Consider the following 17,596-nt stretch of genomic DNA (forward strand, 5'->3'; position numbering starts at 1 on the left):
TGTTAAACAGGTAAACATTTCAATCAGATAGTTTAGCCTATTGGATACACAATAACCCCTTTAATGCTTCATATGTAAAAAGTTGGGCTGCAACTGACTTTTTTTTTTAAAATTATTAATTAATCTGTTAATTGCTTTTCTGATTGTTCAGTTGAATTCCATAAAATAGTTAAACAGCCAATCAAAATTTCCCATAGTCTAAAGGCTGAACTGTAATATTAGCCAGCTGTCCAGTGTTTGTTTTTTGAGTTGTTCTGTTTTATTTCCAAAGGAATTGTGATTTCTTTTCCTGCTTTTTCCTGCTGAGGATCTCCTGAAGTCTCTATTTGTGCTTCCATGCTGAGTTAACACAGAGAAATGATTTTATACCAATAAGAGAGTAACTTTGGCAGATGCTCATCTTTATTTGTGTCATTGAAGCCTCAGGAGTTTCTGATAAACCATGTCAGGAGGGGATCTTAGCAGGGAGGATGATAACACACTCACTCCTTCAGGGGCTCCTGACTGTTGTTTTAGGTCTGATGTGAAACACACGAACCTTTCCTTTAATGCATCACAAACCAATAGAGGACAAAACAGATTAAAACCAAAGTTGAATGTTCAGTGGACTTGCATTTCTATAGCACCTTTCCAGTCTACCGACCGCTCAAAGCGCTTTACGACACTTCACACACACCTTCATCACTGATGACCGAGGCTCCAGTGCAAAGTGCCGACCTGCTCATCAGGAACATTTTGGGGTTCAGTGTCTTGCTCAAGGACACTTCGACATGCAGTTGGGGCAGCCGGGGGACCTGCAACCTTACAATTACTGGACAACCCACTCTACCTGCTGAGCCACAGCCGACCTCTGAAGCAGTTAATAGTACTTCTACTTCTGTTAATAATAATAATAATAATAATAATAATAATAATAATAATAACTGTATACAGCATGTTCTATGCAGTAAAGTGCTGTACAGTATGACCTCAAAAACAAAACACAATAGGAAAGAAACAACATGAAAATAAGTTCATACAAACAGATTAAAGGATCCAATAAAAAGCAGAGAAATATATAAATACAGCTCATAGTAGTAGTTGTACCTGAATCCTCCACAAGATGGAGACACAGCATAAAAAGAAAATTAAAACAAATATAAAAGAAAACCACTCACTCCTGATAAACTGCTGAGGATCTCACTCAGGTACTGACAGAGTTTAGAAATCAAACATTTTTTGTCTGTTGGGGTCGAAATTAACCTCAAAGATAAAATGAGGGTCAATCGTTTTTATCCAGTTTGTGCCAGATGAGACTCATCAAGTGTCTTTAGATTTATTAAATGAATGTTTTGAAGCCTGACATTATGGAGGGAGTCGTCAACCAGGTCTCAGCAACCTGCGTACAAATAATAACACAACTTTACACTTTCAAACCGCCTGCAGGACACGTGACAGTCCTTTATATCATCCTCTGTGGAGGTCAGGTGATCTTAATTCTAACAAGAATAAACACTGGTTAGGTTTGGACAACAAAACTATTCAGGCAGGTTTAGCAGAAGATGACATTTCTGTAAGTTAAATACATGATATCTGTGAAGCTTTGGACGTAAGTTAAAACAAGCTTGACTTGTGGTTTCACACGGGACAGGAACACTAACTCACGGGGGGAAGTCTTGTGTTTGTTTGTTTGATTCATCCATCAACCGCAACCTCCACCCTTTCTTGATCTTTATATCAAGTCGCCTGACACACAAAATTGGACCTTGTTATTTGTACTGCGAGCAATCAGAAAGTCTAAAGTTGTGTTATGTGTTCAGGTCGAAGCGACGGAGCACATAACGGCGCAGAAATACATCACAAAGTATCTCAAAACAAATCAAAACCCCAAACTTTTCAGACAAACGCAGATCTGAGTCAACATCCATCAGAGAGCTGGAAGATGGAAAAAGGAAAAACACAATCTGAATAATGAAAGAACAAACAATCGAGCCTGAAATATTAAGACACGTTAAAACACCCGGCTTGTTTTGAATGACCTTAAGTAGGTTGTGAGTGTAACTGCAGATGGATGTTTGCTGTTCGACAGCAGGTAGGTTATAAAGTATTCATCGGCCCCAGCAGTGACTGTCATCGCCTGTCATGTTTGCTTGACAGGAGGCTTTTCTCTGTGCTGCTGCCATCAGGTACGTGCAGCGCATACGAGAAGGATAGTACAGCTTTAAATCCAAAACCAAAGCTCAACAGAGTCTGATGAGTCTCGGTCCTGCAGGAAGACTCTCGGCCCTGGTCGTCACTGTGGTTAGGTTTAGGAGAAGATCGCTGGCGGTTTGGTTTCACAGACTCTCCTGCTGAGAGGTTCACGTCTGAGTTAGTTTATAACTCGGTGCGTCTCATACAGACACTGAAGGGAACGTGATGCTGACGGACGTGACACAACCACGTTTTTAAAAAGAACAAGGCAAAAGTGAAAATTAATGTAAACATCCGTCACAGTTTACAGACTCACTTCCTGCTTAACTCTCATGTGTGGACGTGTTTTCTCCTGTTGAATGAAGAGAAATCATGACGCTCAGCTTCAGTTTGACCTCCAGAAATCATCATTCACTGTGTTGATGTTTCTGTTTCCAGACTGCAGATAGTGACTGGAGGAGGAGGAGGAGGAGGAGGAGGAGGAGGAAGCTGTAGAGAGTGAGGGAGCGACACAGCTTCAGCCTCTCAGCTGACTCTGACACGACCGGCGAGGACAAAAGACTTCAGTAAACTTTACAAAGATGGAACGAGGTGATTAACAGAAGCGAGACGCACCAAGAAAAGTAAAGTTATGGGATGAGATCGTCTTTGTCGGCACATTGCAGCACATCTTGTTGAGTTGAGTTGGTCTGCTGTTGTTCGGGCTGTGGGAACACGTGAGGCGACATCTGCTGGTCAGCCTGGGAGGTGCTGAGGGTGGAGCTGAAGGTCCAGGTGGCTTTAATCTCATATACATACGACCTCCGAGCAGAGCTGATCACTGGAAGGTAGAAAGAGGAAATTGGAGGCACCACAGGTGATATTACTCTGTCCCTCTTAAAATCTCTCTCAGTCTGAGTTTGTCTGATCAAACAGTGCGGCACATTTTACACCTGCTTCTCCCAAACACTGAATCTGAGAAGCTGATTTATTTGCTGTCCCCTCACCCTGTATGTTGCAAATCTGAATATGTTTCTTGTGTCAGAGGTGGACCACATCTGTCAGCAGCCCTCCACAGGACGACAGCAGAGTCAGCAGGGGAAATGAGTTCAGTAGGAACAGTATTCATAACTGGGAACAAGTGGAGGAAAGGTAAGAAATAAACCAGGGAGCCATGAAAACCATCAAAGTGTTGAAGCTGTGTTTAGTGCGGCTGTATGAGGAGAGCTGCTAAACATAAAAGAGCATATATCTGCATTCATTTCCCCCTTTTTTTTATTTTTACAGCCTAAAAATCTGTTTTCTAAACGAAGTAGCAGAATAAATTATGCTTCCTATCCCCGGACCCTTCGACCGGTCACGTTATTGTGCTCAAGTGTGGAGAGACGTACAGTAAATCTGGCTTCTAATCAACATTCAGACTGTTTTTTATTCAAGTCGGATGCAAAAATCAATTTTTTCCTACAATTAATGTTTCCTGGTTTGCTCTCTTTGTGCAGAGGAGGCAGTTTTTGTTTGTTAAAAACCGCGAGCGCCAAAATCAACATCGCTGCCGCGCTCGTGTATTCTGTGCAGCCGTCGTCCAGAGAGAGCGAGCTCGAGCCTTTCAATCAGCATTCAAATGGTTGTTTCTGTGCAGATCTGCAAAGAGACCTGGGTAATTACAAAGAGCTGAGATTAGCATTTGCACACTGACGGCTAAAATAATTCAAACACTTGCACATTTTATGGTTTCATGTTGCGTGTCGAGGGGACGGAGTCAGCATTAAAGTCTCGTTTCCTTGTTTCCTCTTCCTCTTTTTGAATGTAACTGTATACGTGTTATAATTGAGTCATAAAGAGAAAAGAAACCTTTGGAAATTATAAAAAGATAAAGATGTGACAGATCAACATTCAGGCTCTGGTGAGCAGAGAGGTGACAGCTGAAGTAATTGTCTCAGATGTTTTAATGTGTCGCATGCTGTGTAATTGCAGACGTGTTCGCTGTCATGGAGATTACGGGCTGCACGTCAGTCTCTGTGTGAGAGTTGTGTACTTCTGAAGAGTCCTTTGGTTGTGTGTGTATGTACTTGTGTCGTGTGTGTTTGTATGTGTGTCGTGTCAGATGTTTAAATCATGTCGAGGAGCTCTTTGACAGCTGAGTTTGCGTCCCAGATCTGTGACATCTGATTAATTACACTGATGTGTGCAGGTAAACAGGCAGCAAGAACGACCTGGAAGGATCAGGTGGATGATTTCCCTTCACGATTAGCAGTAATTACTCTTTTTGGCCACCGGGGGGCAGAGTTTAAAAACACGATGGAGACAATGAAGGGCCACAACCGGCTGATCTCGTCTGGTTAGCAGGTCAAAACACACGTGTTGTCTTAATTTAAAAAGAGATATTAATCTTTGATTTGTTAACACGCTCATAGTTGTACATGTTTATAACGCTACAGCCTCCAAAGCTCATTAAATATGTACGTTTCTGTTCATAATGTTTTTGTTTGCTTCTCTTGAGACTCATAAATGTTGTGAGTGACTTTTAATCTGGACTGAAATGTCTCCGGGCTGAACAAGCACAAAAAGAAAACTTCAAAATGACTTTCATAAATATATGTAAGGCACATTATCATATCAGAATCAGATGTGCTCCTCTGGGGTCAGGTGAGTCGGTGTGTCCTCTGTTTGAAGAGGCACTGTGTTGTTTTTGTGTGATCCACATCAAAGACTGAGATTATCAGGCAGCATTACGGTGTGATTGCACTGACGCACCGCATCTTATGTATAATTTTCTTTTTCCCGTCTCTGTATACTCACTCACAGGCTCTTTTCAGGTTCACCGCTGCAGAATAATCACTGATTCACACTGTTGAGTACTTTTATAAAGTTTTCTCTACAAACTCTGCAGGCCTCAGTGTTCCTGCTCGTCCACGACTGTGTCTTGAGCAGCTCCTCTGGGTTTGTTCTGCTGCATGGAGGCTTAAAATAATCAACCAATACTACACAAATAAATGTTTGTGTTGTACGTTTCTGCAAATTACGGACATGTTTTTTGTTCCCTGCAGGTTGAATGTTCGATTTTTACATTTGCATACCTCAGCATCTCAGCTGACACTGAAACGTTTGGCAAAAGATGGTTCTGCTGCCACAAACGCGGCTTTTATCGTCCCGGCATCTGGTCCCAAAATATTCTTTTCCCAGTTTGTGTTCATTTGTGTGTGTTTGCATACAGAATAAATGAACTGCTGGACAATACAACACACGCATGCTTGCACATTATCTACACACAACATTCCTCGTACCGGCGACCTCGCATGACTGTCTGCGCGGCTGTAAGACCTTCAAAGTGTCGCAGAGAGTCAGATCACTACATTTATGAATGAGCGCTGATGACTGTTCGCCACGCAGCATCCTTGAGACTCGTAAGCAGGTCATTGTGTATTCGCGACCTCGATGGATTCTTAATTCAGACAAGTAGAGCGAGCATCAATCGTCTCCTCCACCTCCCACGACATCGCTGAATAATTAAACCTCGACTTTCCAAGATGAACATCGAGAAGACGCTGGTGGAGAAGGGTTGGTGAGGTGACGAGGGAGGCGCTGTTTGAGACAAGAGTTTGCTTTTCAGGTTTTAACACAGAGGATGTTTTATTCAGACGGTGGAACCAGACCTTCATGTGAGACTCGGACAGGTAAAGGTGTGTTGGACCAGAGATGTGGGTGTGTTATGTCAGTCTGTGACAGAGATCCAGTTCACTCCAGACCTACAGATTGTTCATTTTCAGACTTGTGTTTAGCTTCAGCCGATGCTGATACGCCATACGTGTCTACTTTTCTCACATCCTCCCCAGATTGGCACATCTTGGCCACCGTACATGACAGTTTTTTCAAATCATTTTTCAATAATCTTTTCAAACTGCCATGTGAAGTGAAAATAAAGCCAGACAGATTTCAGTTGTGGATTTATTTCTCTCCAGCCAGATGCCACAGTTGCTCCTGCTCCCCTCGGGTTCTGCTGTCCCCACTCAGAACACAGGACCTTCACCCATGTGGACTCGAACAGGTGAGTTTTTAAATGCAGCAGTCACAGATCAGACTGAAGCTGAGTGCAGACTGAGTGAAAGGTTCACTGCCTCCACTTCACCACTGCGTCCTTCTGGTTGCTCCCATTACAGAGAGTGTTAGCGCTGTCAGGGTGTGTTTACCTCACCTGACTCTCTCTCTCTCTCTCACACACACACACACACACACACACACACACACACACACACACACACACACACACACACACACACAGTACCCTTTGCTATAACACTTCATAGATAAAAAGAAAGAGGCTCACAGTGCAGGTAGCAGACAGATGGAGTGGGGTGACACACACACACTCAACCTCACACACACACGTGAACGAGCGACATGTGGTCGAACATTTGCCTGCAGATCCATCCAGACACCCTCACACTGATCCTCTGGGCCGTGTGGAGCAGCTTCAGCGCCTCCTTCAGGGCAGTCGACCCATCCAGAGGGCTGCAGCAGGTCTGTCCTTGTGTTGAAGTTATGAGAAGCTCTTCTCTTGTCGATAAGTTTCCACAGTCTCTACGCACACTGATCGACACGGAGCGACTGCAGCTCGGTCGGTTTGTTGTGTCTGTATTCAGTGAAGCCTCCCTGACCTCTCAGACGGGCCTCGGGTCTTCAGAACAGGGACTGCTCACGGTTCTCAGGTCAAACTGAAGATGATTGTGTTTTCACTGTTGCTGCCCTGCAACCCTGAGACAGCGGACTGACTGTCTACACACTGTGTGAAGAGTAAAGACGAGTCTGTAAAAGACATTTTACTGGAAAATCCACTCGTGTCCTTTGGGCTTTTTCTTCATTTTGTGTCATCGTATCTTGTTTTTTGGACTCTTGTGTTCTGTTTTCTTCTTTCTCTTGTGTTTTTCCTACAAAAAGAAGAACTTTGTAGTTTATGATCTGAAAACAAAGAATATTTTTTTCGTGACCCTTGAATGAGCCTTTTTATATTCACAGAGGGAGCTGAGCGTCTTTCACAAAGTCCTCCACTGCCATGTTTCTACAGAAGCCTAGAACGGACAAACCAAACATATTCCTTTGGGGCTTCTTCTTGATTTTGTTGCATCATATTTTGAGATTTGAACTTTTTCTACTTGTTCTTACAAATCTGTTGTTGTTTTCTTTTGCTTGTGTTTTTTCCAACAAAGAAGAACTTTGTAAAACTAAGAATTGTGTTTTTGTGACCCTGGAATGAGCCTTTTTGTTTTTACAGAGGGAGCTGGGCTTCTTTGACGAGGTCCTCCACTGCCAAGTCATTTCTCACCTGGAGAGTGTTGTATAAATATAAATTCAGCTCATTTCAGGGTAGTCACAAAATCAAAGTACACAGTTTTATTTCAGACAGACAAAAACGTAATCATTTTTAAAGAGAACGAGAAGACACTGACACGGTCGTTTCTCTTCTCTCTCTGTGTTGAAGGTCCAGTTTGTGGGATTAAGGAGCAAAAATGGAAAATAGTCGTTTCTTCATTAATATATAATGACATGAAACTGATAATCGTTGTGTCCTTCCATCTGTTAAGTTTACACAAAAAAGGACCCAAAGGCAAAAAAACAACAGGGAGGCAGCTTTATTTTTATTCAAATAAAGCTGCGTCCAAAATCCAAAAATGCGACAAAGGCAGGCAAAGGAAAGTAAAAAAACTAAAAAACACTAAAGAGAAATACAAAAACTAAATGAAGTACAGACATGGTTGGAACCCGAGGAGTAAACACAGAGACACAAGAACGAAACAGACGAACTGACAAAGAGGCAAAGACACCTTATAGACCTCAATACACAAGGTGATAGGTGAAACTAACAGGGCGATCAAAAAATGTGGGGAAAAACACAAAGACAGGAAGTGGAAAGTAAAACACGACACATCTACCAAAATAAAACAGGAAAAAGCTTAATCAAAACCCCAAACCCTGACATCTTCATGGAGTCCACCATGTTGCGCCGCCATGTTTCTACAGTAGCCCTGAAAGGTCAAACCACACACTGCCACCACAGGAGAGGGTCTGACGAGGGGTGTTCAGTTGGTTCCAGCCTCTAACTTCACCACTTGGTGCCACTAAATCCTACACACTGGCTTCAGTACAGTGATTTCACCGTTTCCTCTTCTTCACTCATTCGTTTCATTACGATGTTTCACCTCAGGTGCTCTGTGTGTGTCTGCCTGTGTGTGTCTGCCTTTGTGTGTCTGCCTGTGTGTGTCTGACTGTGTGTTTGCAGGCACAGTTTGTGTTTTGGATATCGAGATTACACACTGAACGCCCACACAGACGCCGCGGAGCCTCTCTGGGTCTTTTTTTTTTTCTTGAAGGCTGTCATTTAAAAAAAAACAAAAAACTTTTCTTGTTGTCAACAAATGCCATGAAAAGACCAAACCCAACTATGTCCGATTGAATCTATTTAATACTTTGCTACTCGTCTGTCTGTGGCATTGAGCTCAATGTTTCCTGCTGAAGAGAGAAAACCTGAAAAACAGCTCAGAGATTCAAGGAGATTAATGACAAGAGTAAATAGTGTATTTGTTGTGCACTTCCTGCATCCGTGTGTCAGCTCAGAATATTGTTCATGTCATCTGATGTTGTTTTGCTCCTGCAGTTTAAGAAAGTGATGCTCTTGGAGTAGAAAACTTTATTATATTTACTTCTAGGCCTTTAAAAGAGCAGCAGGAAGCTAAACATCTCTTAGTCAGTGGATTTTTAAATTGGTTATCGGTTCAATGTCTCAAATAAGGTCTGTGGTTTTCATGTTATTTTCTATGTGACCCAATCACCAGGATAAATGTTAGCCAAGTACGTTTTTGGGAAACCGCAAACGAGTTCAAACTGAAAGTTTCTTTATGTTGCAGCTTTACGTTTGTTTAGGTTGACCTTCCTATTTCTCTCTCGTCACAACGCTGTGCTTACCCTCTGCTTTTTGGTGGCCGCGATCCACAGACGGAGAGAGTCAGACGTGCTTTTGAAGCCACGGAAAAAGGCTGGAAACATCCTCAGGTCTCCTTAAAAAAACAAAACACCTGCTTCTGATGTGACAAAAGCAGATAGAAAATGTCCCCGAGGTGTCCTTAAAAATATCCACTGGTTTGACTCGAGCTGCGGTCGGCCGTTTGGCTGCGATGTTGAAGTCGTGAGACCCCGATGTAGTTTGTACAAAATACGCAATCCAACTGAAAAATCTCGTCTGCTTTGTGTCGAGGGAGCAAAGGCGACGCTAACGTCTCACCTGCAGCACGCCATTATTTCTGCAAGCGTCATTATGTGATACTGCGGCCGGTCTGTGTTCCTTAAGGTCTCAGGAAATGTCCACAATCACAGATTAAACTTCAGGACAAGATAATACGCTTTTGAACCACAAACCTGGTGTTTTTTTACGGTGCCCCCGGGGCAGAACCAGCACTGTGATTGGTGTGAGGTGTCCCGTTCACACATTCAGGCAGCACAGCAGGAAAGGAGGACGCTGCTGCTGATGTCGATAGCGTTCCCAGCAGCAGGTTAAATCCCCCGAGACGCAGACAGACTGAACCTGAAGCACTCTGCAGGCCGTCGTCACCTTAAAAACAGCCGAGCTGCTTCCCGTAAATCCGACCTGACAGGCACGAGCAGCCAAGGAGACGAGGACAAAGCTTCAGGATACACCTGCCTTCGGTTCGGTCGCTACCACTGACTTTTCCCTCACCGCTAACAGAAAAAGAAATGAAAAGGCTTCATGTTCAGTCAGACTAAATTTGCTTTGCTTTAAAATACCAGGCTCGTTCACCAAGTACACAGCTGGAAAATGTCCCTAAAAACTGAACTGGACTTTTACTTGTAGCGGAGAGTACCCCTGCCCTGCAACCTAGATCTATACAATCCATCAAACTAAATGAATCACTTAATTAAATCGTTCATAATTCATTCAGACAGGAGAGAACTGCAGCTCAAGAACATTGTCATATCAGCTCTTTATGAGAACGGGGAGGAATACCAATGACCTTAAAGTATATGAAGGAGACACAGAAAGACAGAAAAGGCCCAAAATGCTACTTACAGTACTTTATCATTACATTTCAACACATATCAAGATGACACTCATTTCAAACACAAGCTTCAGTTCACTCAACTGACACAATGAATGAAAAACAAACTACAATGTTGAATTAAAACGCTCTGGGATTGAAGGTCGGGTCGAAAGTGTCCGAGTTGTGAGTTGCTGCGGACCTTTAATATATTAAATCTACATGAATGGACAATATATTTCTGTTGTGTAGACATGTGAGACTTAAAAGTTTTATTCTTTTTGTGTCCATATAGCACAGATTGATAGACAATTTCATAGTAATAATAACAACACACAAAGCATTAAATGTAGAGTAATATTTATAATCAGGGAGGTACAGTTACCTTTTACAACCTGTTTCATATCAATCTCCAAACACTTGTTAAAGTTACGACCCGATGTGTCCTTCATAAAAGTTGATTAGATCTTACAGATTGAATCACTGCTGCTAATGTGGTTTATATGTACTTGGCTTAACTGAGCGAGTAAAATGTAACTATAACTGATAACAATTATTGACTCGACTATGAAATAAAGACCCCAAGCCAAGCTTTTTGTGTGCACATTCAAACTAATTTAGGCAAATAAGGAGCGTAACTTCCTGCTGATGGTGACTGGTTCAACAGGACAGACCGCCAACTCTGCATTTTTAAGATTAAGATCACATCGACTGCGTCACCTGTGCATCTGTGACCTGGACCTGTCTCAAAGTCTAAAAAAGGCCATGCTGAAACACCTAAAGAGGACAAAGAGCTCACATCTGTTCTTCTTCACTTTAAAAGCAGTTCAACGCTGTGAAAACAAAACAAGAAACAACAAGGAATCCGTGTACATCATCACTGCTCTGTTGTCACAGAGAGAGGGTTTTGTAATATCTTCAGCGGGTGTGAAGTTACAGTGTTGAAGTACGGAAACATCCTCTGAGTGAAGGTGTGTGTGAAGGTGTGTATGTGTGTGTCGGTGTCAGGATCACAGAACCACAGCTTCCTTCTGTTCCAGTCCAGTTTCACTCTGATCCTCTGGAGCTTCTTCTTCACTTGGAGAGCAGCGGGCTGATCTGGATCCGAGTCTGCTGTGTAGTCGCCGTCGCAGAACACGATTCTGAATAATCCGGGGAGCGTCTCAAGGTTTCTCCGGACAGCGTCCGCTAACACTCCCACAGCCCAGACCGGACTGTCTCCGACCTCCACGTCCCAGCTGTGAGTCCCCGAGTCAAAGCCCTCGGAGCCGAGGACGGCGAGGTAAGAGTCAAACCTCTGTGGGTTTTCAGGAGGTGTCTGTCTCTCTCCACGTCTCACACTGGTCAGATCTTCAGACAGGAGGAGTTCTGGATGAGCAGAGTTTGGGTCCAGAACCACAGGAGTGTAGGAGACCGTCTCCTTCATCTTGTTCCAGATGTTGAAGCTCAGGTTGCCCAGGTGTTTGGCCTCGTCTATCAGAGCTCCTGAGAGCAGCTGTGGATCCTCCAGCAGGGGGCGCTGCTGGACTCTCTTCACTGCAGCCTTGTAGTTCTGCAGGAATGAGACGTCTTCAGCTCTCAGATCCTCCTCTGTGGTTCTGATTGTGTCTGAGAGAGCTGCTATGTCTTTACTCAGAGCCTTAGCCTTCTTCTTCATCATCTGACTCTTCTGCTCCTCTTCCTCCCTCAGAGCAAAGATCCTGGCATCTTCTTCCTCTTGTAGAAACCAATGAAGCTTCTTAAACTGCTCCTTGATCTGACTCTCTGTGTGTCGGGCCTGGACCTTGATGTGTTTTGCTGTTTGATCACAGTTTCCTTTAACTTGTTCAAAGACCTTCAGTTTCTCCTGTAAGGGCTTCAGGGACTTCTGGAGCTCCTCTTTAAGATCCTGTGCAGCTTCATCGATGGGACTGAATCTGTGGTTGTTGTGTGTTTTTGAGTCTCTGCAGACGAGACACACCGGCTGCTGATGGTCCAGACAGAAGAGTTTGAGTTCCTCACCGTGCAGACTGCAGAGAGCCTCTGGTGAAGCTGACTGATCTCTCTTCAGTACGAAGCTCTCACACAGGTTCTTTAACGCCAGGTTACGAGGTGGATCGCTCATTAAAGGTCTTTCCTTGCAAACTGGACACTGCTTCACTAGTTTCCCTCTCCACCATCTCTGCAGACAGTCTTTACAGAAGCTGTGGCTGCATGACAGGACGACCGGATCTTTGAAGATGTCCTGACAGACAGGACAGGTGAGATCCTCCTCTGATACTGAAGCCATCTTCTCTCTGAGTGAAGACAGGAACACAGCCATTACAAAGATAAAACTTCAGTCAGAACAATCCCCAAGTACTTCTCTTTTAAGCTCCTAGCTTTCCAGTACTCCCAGTATTCCCAGCGTTTCCTACCTGTTGCTCTTTCCCCCAGTAGACATCCTCGGTGTCTCTCCTCGGTTGAACAACAGCCGTCTGTATTTCTTGTCTTGTGTCAGGTGAGGTGAGTCAGGTAAGGGGTGGAGCTTTATCCCTCCCTTTCTGATCCTCTCTTAGATTTTACTGGATGTTGTTTAGACTGACAGAAGCTCCACTACTCCAACTGGTTCAGACTGTCATGTCAAAACCTGCCACATGAAACCACAGATCTCATGAATACTTTCAGTTTAACTTCTTAGAATTTGTATTTATTTATTAATATTTTAAACCAGAATTCACTTCAATGTTTACTCTTTCTGTGTGTTATGGAAGAAGTTTGTGTTATTTCTGCTGTTTCTCTCAGTCAAAACAAAACAAGACATAGTTTGATGATGTTTGCTATGTCGTGTGTGATCGCAGCAGTTTCATTGTTAAACTACCTTCACTGTCAATGATCATCTATCTGCCATCTTCATTCCTAACTCTCTGACGCATCATCTGGCATTCATCCAGATGTTACAGGTGACCAAATAAAACTTGTCTCTGGATTTGATCTTTGCTGAAAACATTTGTGATAATACACAACTCAATGACGTATAGAACAAAGGTCTAGGAGGTTTTTCTTATCTTTAATACAGACTCAGATCTGTGCTTTAACTATATTACCAGGCAACAACAATGGAAACCAGAAGAAATCTAATTTTTGTGGTTCAGCGTGATCGATTACAAAGCTCAAAAATGTTTAAAGACTCATAAACAAAAAGTTATATGAACAAACAACAAAGGAGTTTAATGTAAAGTTTGTCCTGTGGGCAGTGTTTCAGGAAGCTTTATGGGGTCAATACAAAAAAAAGGGGGTTCGTCCTCTGAGAAGCATCAATATACTGAGTATTCTCATGTCAGTTGGTCAGTTTGATCATGATTATGTGTGTGAGCAGTTGGTCCTGAAAGTGGTGCAAAAGCACTGGCTACTGTGTGTCTAAAATAGTAAGGTTCATCCTCTGAGGAGCATGAATGTGCTCCATAAACCTGGCTACATGTCAACTCAAATGTCATATTGCTCATGTTAAAGGCAAGAAAATGTGTCCTGAAGGTGGTGCTTGAGGAGAAGTCATAAAAGAAGTCCAGCTCATTAAGGGATTATCCTCTGGGGAGCATGAATGTGCTTAGAAAATTTCATGACAAACTACCAGTCAGATTTTGCTTATGTGCGCAAAGAGTTGACATTTTGGCAATGACGCTGGCCATCGAGAGTTCACACTGGAAAAGTCTCATCCTCTGTGGAGCATGAATGTGCTTCGCAATCATGCGACTATTTGTCAACTCAAATGTCATATTTCTCATGTAAAAAGCAAGAGAAATGTTCCTGAAGGCGGTGCTTGAGGAAAAGCCATAACAGAAAAAAGTCAGGAAATATCAAAAACAGGTATCATCCTTCGGGGACCACGAACTTGCCTAAAAAATCTGCTTCATCAGATTATTATTATGTGTGCACAGAGGTGACATTTTGGCCTGATGGTGGTCCAAAAGGCTGTCGTGGAAAAGGCTCATCATCTGGGGATCTTGGCTATTTGTCCACTCTGTTTGGGTTTTATCCAATCACACAGGCTCACGTGAGGACATGAATATCCAGAGAAAATGTTGTCAGTGTCTTCTGACTGACAGATGTTGAGATATTAACCTCACGATGGAAGTCTCCTCTCTGAGTGAGGAGAAACGCTCTGTGTGGTCACGGTAACTGATGACAGACAAAGAGTTCAGTAAAAGTACGAGAGTTGAACGTCAGCCAGGGTTTGGTAACTGGTTTCTCAGGATCAACTGCCAGCTCTACGTTGTTTATGTTCCGATCACCTCTAATGTATTTCTTGTAAAACAAAACTGAAACCATGTCCGCACAACCTCAGGTGAAAAAAAATAGTTTATTTTCTGAAAGTACACTAAGTTATAAATATTCTTTTTGTTTAACAATATAACAATATCACTCACATTCATAGTTTTCAGGTTGTAAATTATTCAAACATGAAGAAACTAATTCACTCCAATCGACCACAAACACAGTAAGATATATTAAAACATAACTATCATCATAACTATAAAAAGTAATAAAGTACACTGTTAGATGTCAATTAATAACTGACAATTGCCAGAATGAACTTTAGCCGTGTACGTTTCTTCAAACCACAGAAATATGGACACTTTACATTTACTTTCGTCGCAACTGTGTGTTTCTTTGGGTTCAGTTTTCTGACGGTCTGGTTTGGTTTTAAGCACAAAAAACACTCTTAGGGGTTTACAACAGATCATGTTTGAGGCTTAAAACACCTGGTTCTGTTATGTCTGGACATCTTATCATTATTCACAGTACCTGGAGGGTCAGTGGGTCCCACTGTACACTGGTCTTGGTAATATCTTCAGTGGGAATTTATTAGTGTTAAAGTATGGAAACAACTTCTCAGTGAAAGTGTGTGTGAAGGTGTGTATGTGTGTGTCCGTGTCCGGATCGGAGAACGACAGCTCTCCTTTGTTCCAGTCCAGACGGACTCTGATCCTCTGGAGTTTCTTCTTCTCTGACAGAACCTTGTCCGGACCCGGTCGCGAGCACGCTGTGTATTCACCTTTGTAAAACAGGATTCTCCATAATCCAGACTGTGAGCCTACGTCTTTGTTCCTCTGGAACGATTCAGCTGCTACGCCGAGAATCCGGGCCGGGCTGTGTCCGACTTCAACGTCCCAGCTGTGAGTCCCTGAGTCAAAGCCCTCAGAGCCGAGGACGGAGATTACAGAATTAAATCTTTCTGGGTTTTTAGGAAGCTTCTGTCCCTCAACACACCACACACTGGTCAGATCTCTAGAAAGGAGGAGATCTGAGTTGGCAGTGTTCGGATCCAGAACCACAGGAGTGTAGGAGACCGTCTCCTTCATCTTGTTCCAGATGTTGAAGTTCATGTTGCCCAGGTGTTTGGCCACGTCTATCAGAGCTCCTGAGAGCAGCTGTGGATCATTTGGCAGATGGTGCTGCTGGACTCTCTTCACTGCAGCCTCGTAGTTCTGCAGGAATGAGACGTCTCCAGCTCTCAGCTCCTCCTCCGTGGTTCTGATTGTTTTCGAAAGAGCTGCTATCTCTCTGTTCAGAGCTTCAATCTTTTCACTTATCAGTTTACATTTTTGGCCTTTTTCCTCCCTCAGCGCAGAGAGCCTGGCCTCCTCCTCCTCTTGTAGAAACTGATGAAGCTTCTTAAACTGCTCCTTGATCTCACTCTGTGTGCTTAAGGCCCCGACCATAACGTGTACCTCTGTTTCAACACAGTTTCCTTTAACTTGTTCAAAGACCTTCAGTTTGTCCCGAACAGGCTTCAGGGTTTTCTGAAGCACATCTCTGTGATCCTCCGCAACTTCATTAATAGCTCTGACCTTGTGGTTGTTGTGTGATTTTGAGTGCAGACAGACGTAACACATCGGCTGCTGATGATCCTCGCAGAAGAGTTTGAGTTTCTCACCGTGCAGACTGCAGAGAGGCTCGGACTCTGCTCTCTTCAGTAAGAAGCTCTCACACAGGTTCTTTAAAGCCAGGTTACGAGGCGGATCACTCACTAAAGGCCTTTCCTGACAAACTGGACACTGCTTTATCTGTTTCTCCGTCCACCATCTCTGCAGGCAGTCTCTACAGAAGCTGTGGCTGCACGTCAGGATAACAGGATCTTTAAAGACGTCGTGGCAGACGGGACAGGAGAGATCCGCCTCTGATTGTGAATCCATTTTCTCTCTCGGTAAAGATGGAGCTATGTCAGCTGTCTCGTCTTGTCTTGTCGTCAGTTGTCAGCACGCTCCCTCCACTTCGGGCGACCTCAATCTTAATCTCTGTGGTCGCTGCCCTCCATCAGTGTTCAGACTTTATTCTGACAGTGAGTCTTGTTGTCTCTCAGTGACTGAGCCTCGTCTCTGTGAAACAACCTGTACTTCTAGGTTTTCTTTGTGTAAGACAAGTACGAGGCGGAGCTTCGTCCTGCCCGCTCTATTTTTTGATCACGTATTAAAAGTACATACCACAGAGTGTTGCTTTCATTGTCATGTGTTAGTGGATGGACCGGTGGCTCCACATGCACTTCACATAGTTATCATTTTTGGCCTTGTTTTATTATTATTCATGTGCAAATTAATGCTATTATTCTATCTTTTCAAATCAAATAATTTCATTGGGATTTAGCAGGCTTGAGACTGAAGGTTGGTAAAAAAAAAAATCAGTTGACAACCTTTTTTCACAGCAAAACAAACAAACAAAAAAGACACAACTAAAAAAATAAGTCCATTTTCATTACTGTAACTAAACCAATAATGACGGACACATGGACAACTGTAGCGGCTCGGGTTCGGACCCAATTGCAGGACACACCGGGAACAGTTCGTTGAAAGTCTTAACTCACGAGACCACCAGGCAGGCCGGAAACACAGGAAATAATCCACTAGCAGGAAAACCAGCCGAGTGAATCGATCCTCCAGAGCCGACCCGGTGACCAGGAGGGAATATCACTCAGAGTCTCAAGGGAGAAGAAACCCACCGGAGTTTTAGCTGGAGCCTCCTGTAGCTTAGCCAAGGCGAAAACAGGCAACCAGGAAACTGGCAGGACACAGGCAAAAATTGTGGCCGGGAACAGAAAGCAAAGATCGTTACCAGGGCAGAGACGAGGCGGGGAAGTCGGGACAAAGCAGGGTCGAAGCCGGGAAATCCGTCCGAGGAAAAACGCTGGAAAGTCTGTCATGAAGGCAATGAATGAATGAGCCAGAGGGGTCTTTATACCGGCTGATCACAGATGAGCTGCAGCTGAGAGTCCAGGTGGGGTGAGTCAGGCAACGAGGTGGGCGTGGCTGGCTGGCAGGTGGGAGCAGAGGTGGGGTGAGTGGAAAAGTACTGGAGGTGCAGACTGTGACAGTTAACTACGCTAACTACTTACATTTTTAATGCAGGGTTATAACACACGTGCATCTGTGTGTGTGCCACCACCA

General features: G+C 43.6%; 1 protein-coding gene and 1 long non-coding RNA gene across 3 annotated transcripts; one reads left to right on the top strand and one right to left on the bottom strand.

The window, feature by feature from the left end:
- The first annotated feature begins 2,656 nt into the window (after positions 1–2,656).
- Positions 2,657–6,234, top strand: LOC311255280. Of its 2 annotated transcripts, none has more exons than XR_014622349.1 (3): positions 2,657–3,028; positions 3,197–3,303; positions 6,111–6,234. It is a non-coding gene; the product is annotated as an uncharacterized lncRNA (long non-coding RNA). The 2 variants fall into 2 exon arrangements; XR_014622350.1 differs by having other exon boundaries at positions 6,115–6,234.
- A 4,839-nt stretch (positions 6,235–11,073) lies between these two features.
- Positions 11,074–16,391, bottom strand: LOC311254825 (uncharacterized protein; the record flags this gene model as incomplete). Its single annotated transcript, XM_084348822.1, has 3 exons — positions 14,983–16,391; positions 12,593–12,728; positions 11,074–12,472 (listed from the first exon to the last, which is right to left on the bottom strand). The coding sequence occupies exons 1-3, from the start codon at positions 16,349–16,351 to the stop codon at positions 11,074–11,076; spliced, it is 2,904 nt and encodes a 967-aa protein (XP_084204948.1). The 5' UTR covers positions 16,352–16,391.
- Positions 16,392–17,596: the final 1,205 nt, after the last annotated feature.

Source organism: Pagrus pagrus, assembly GCF_965226575.1.
Source record: "Pagrus pagrus genome assembly, chromosome: 3".
NCBI lineage: Eukaryota > Metazoa > Chordata > Actinopteri > Spariformes > Sparidae > Pagrus > Pagrus pagrus.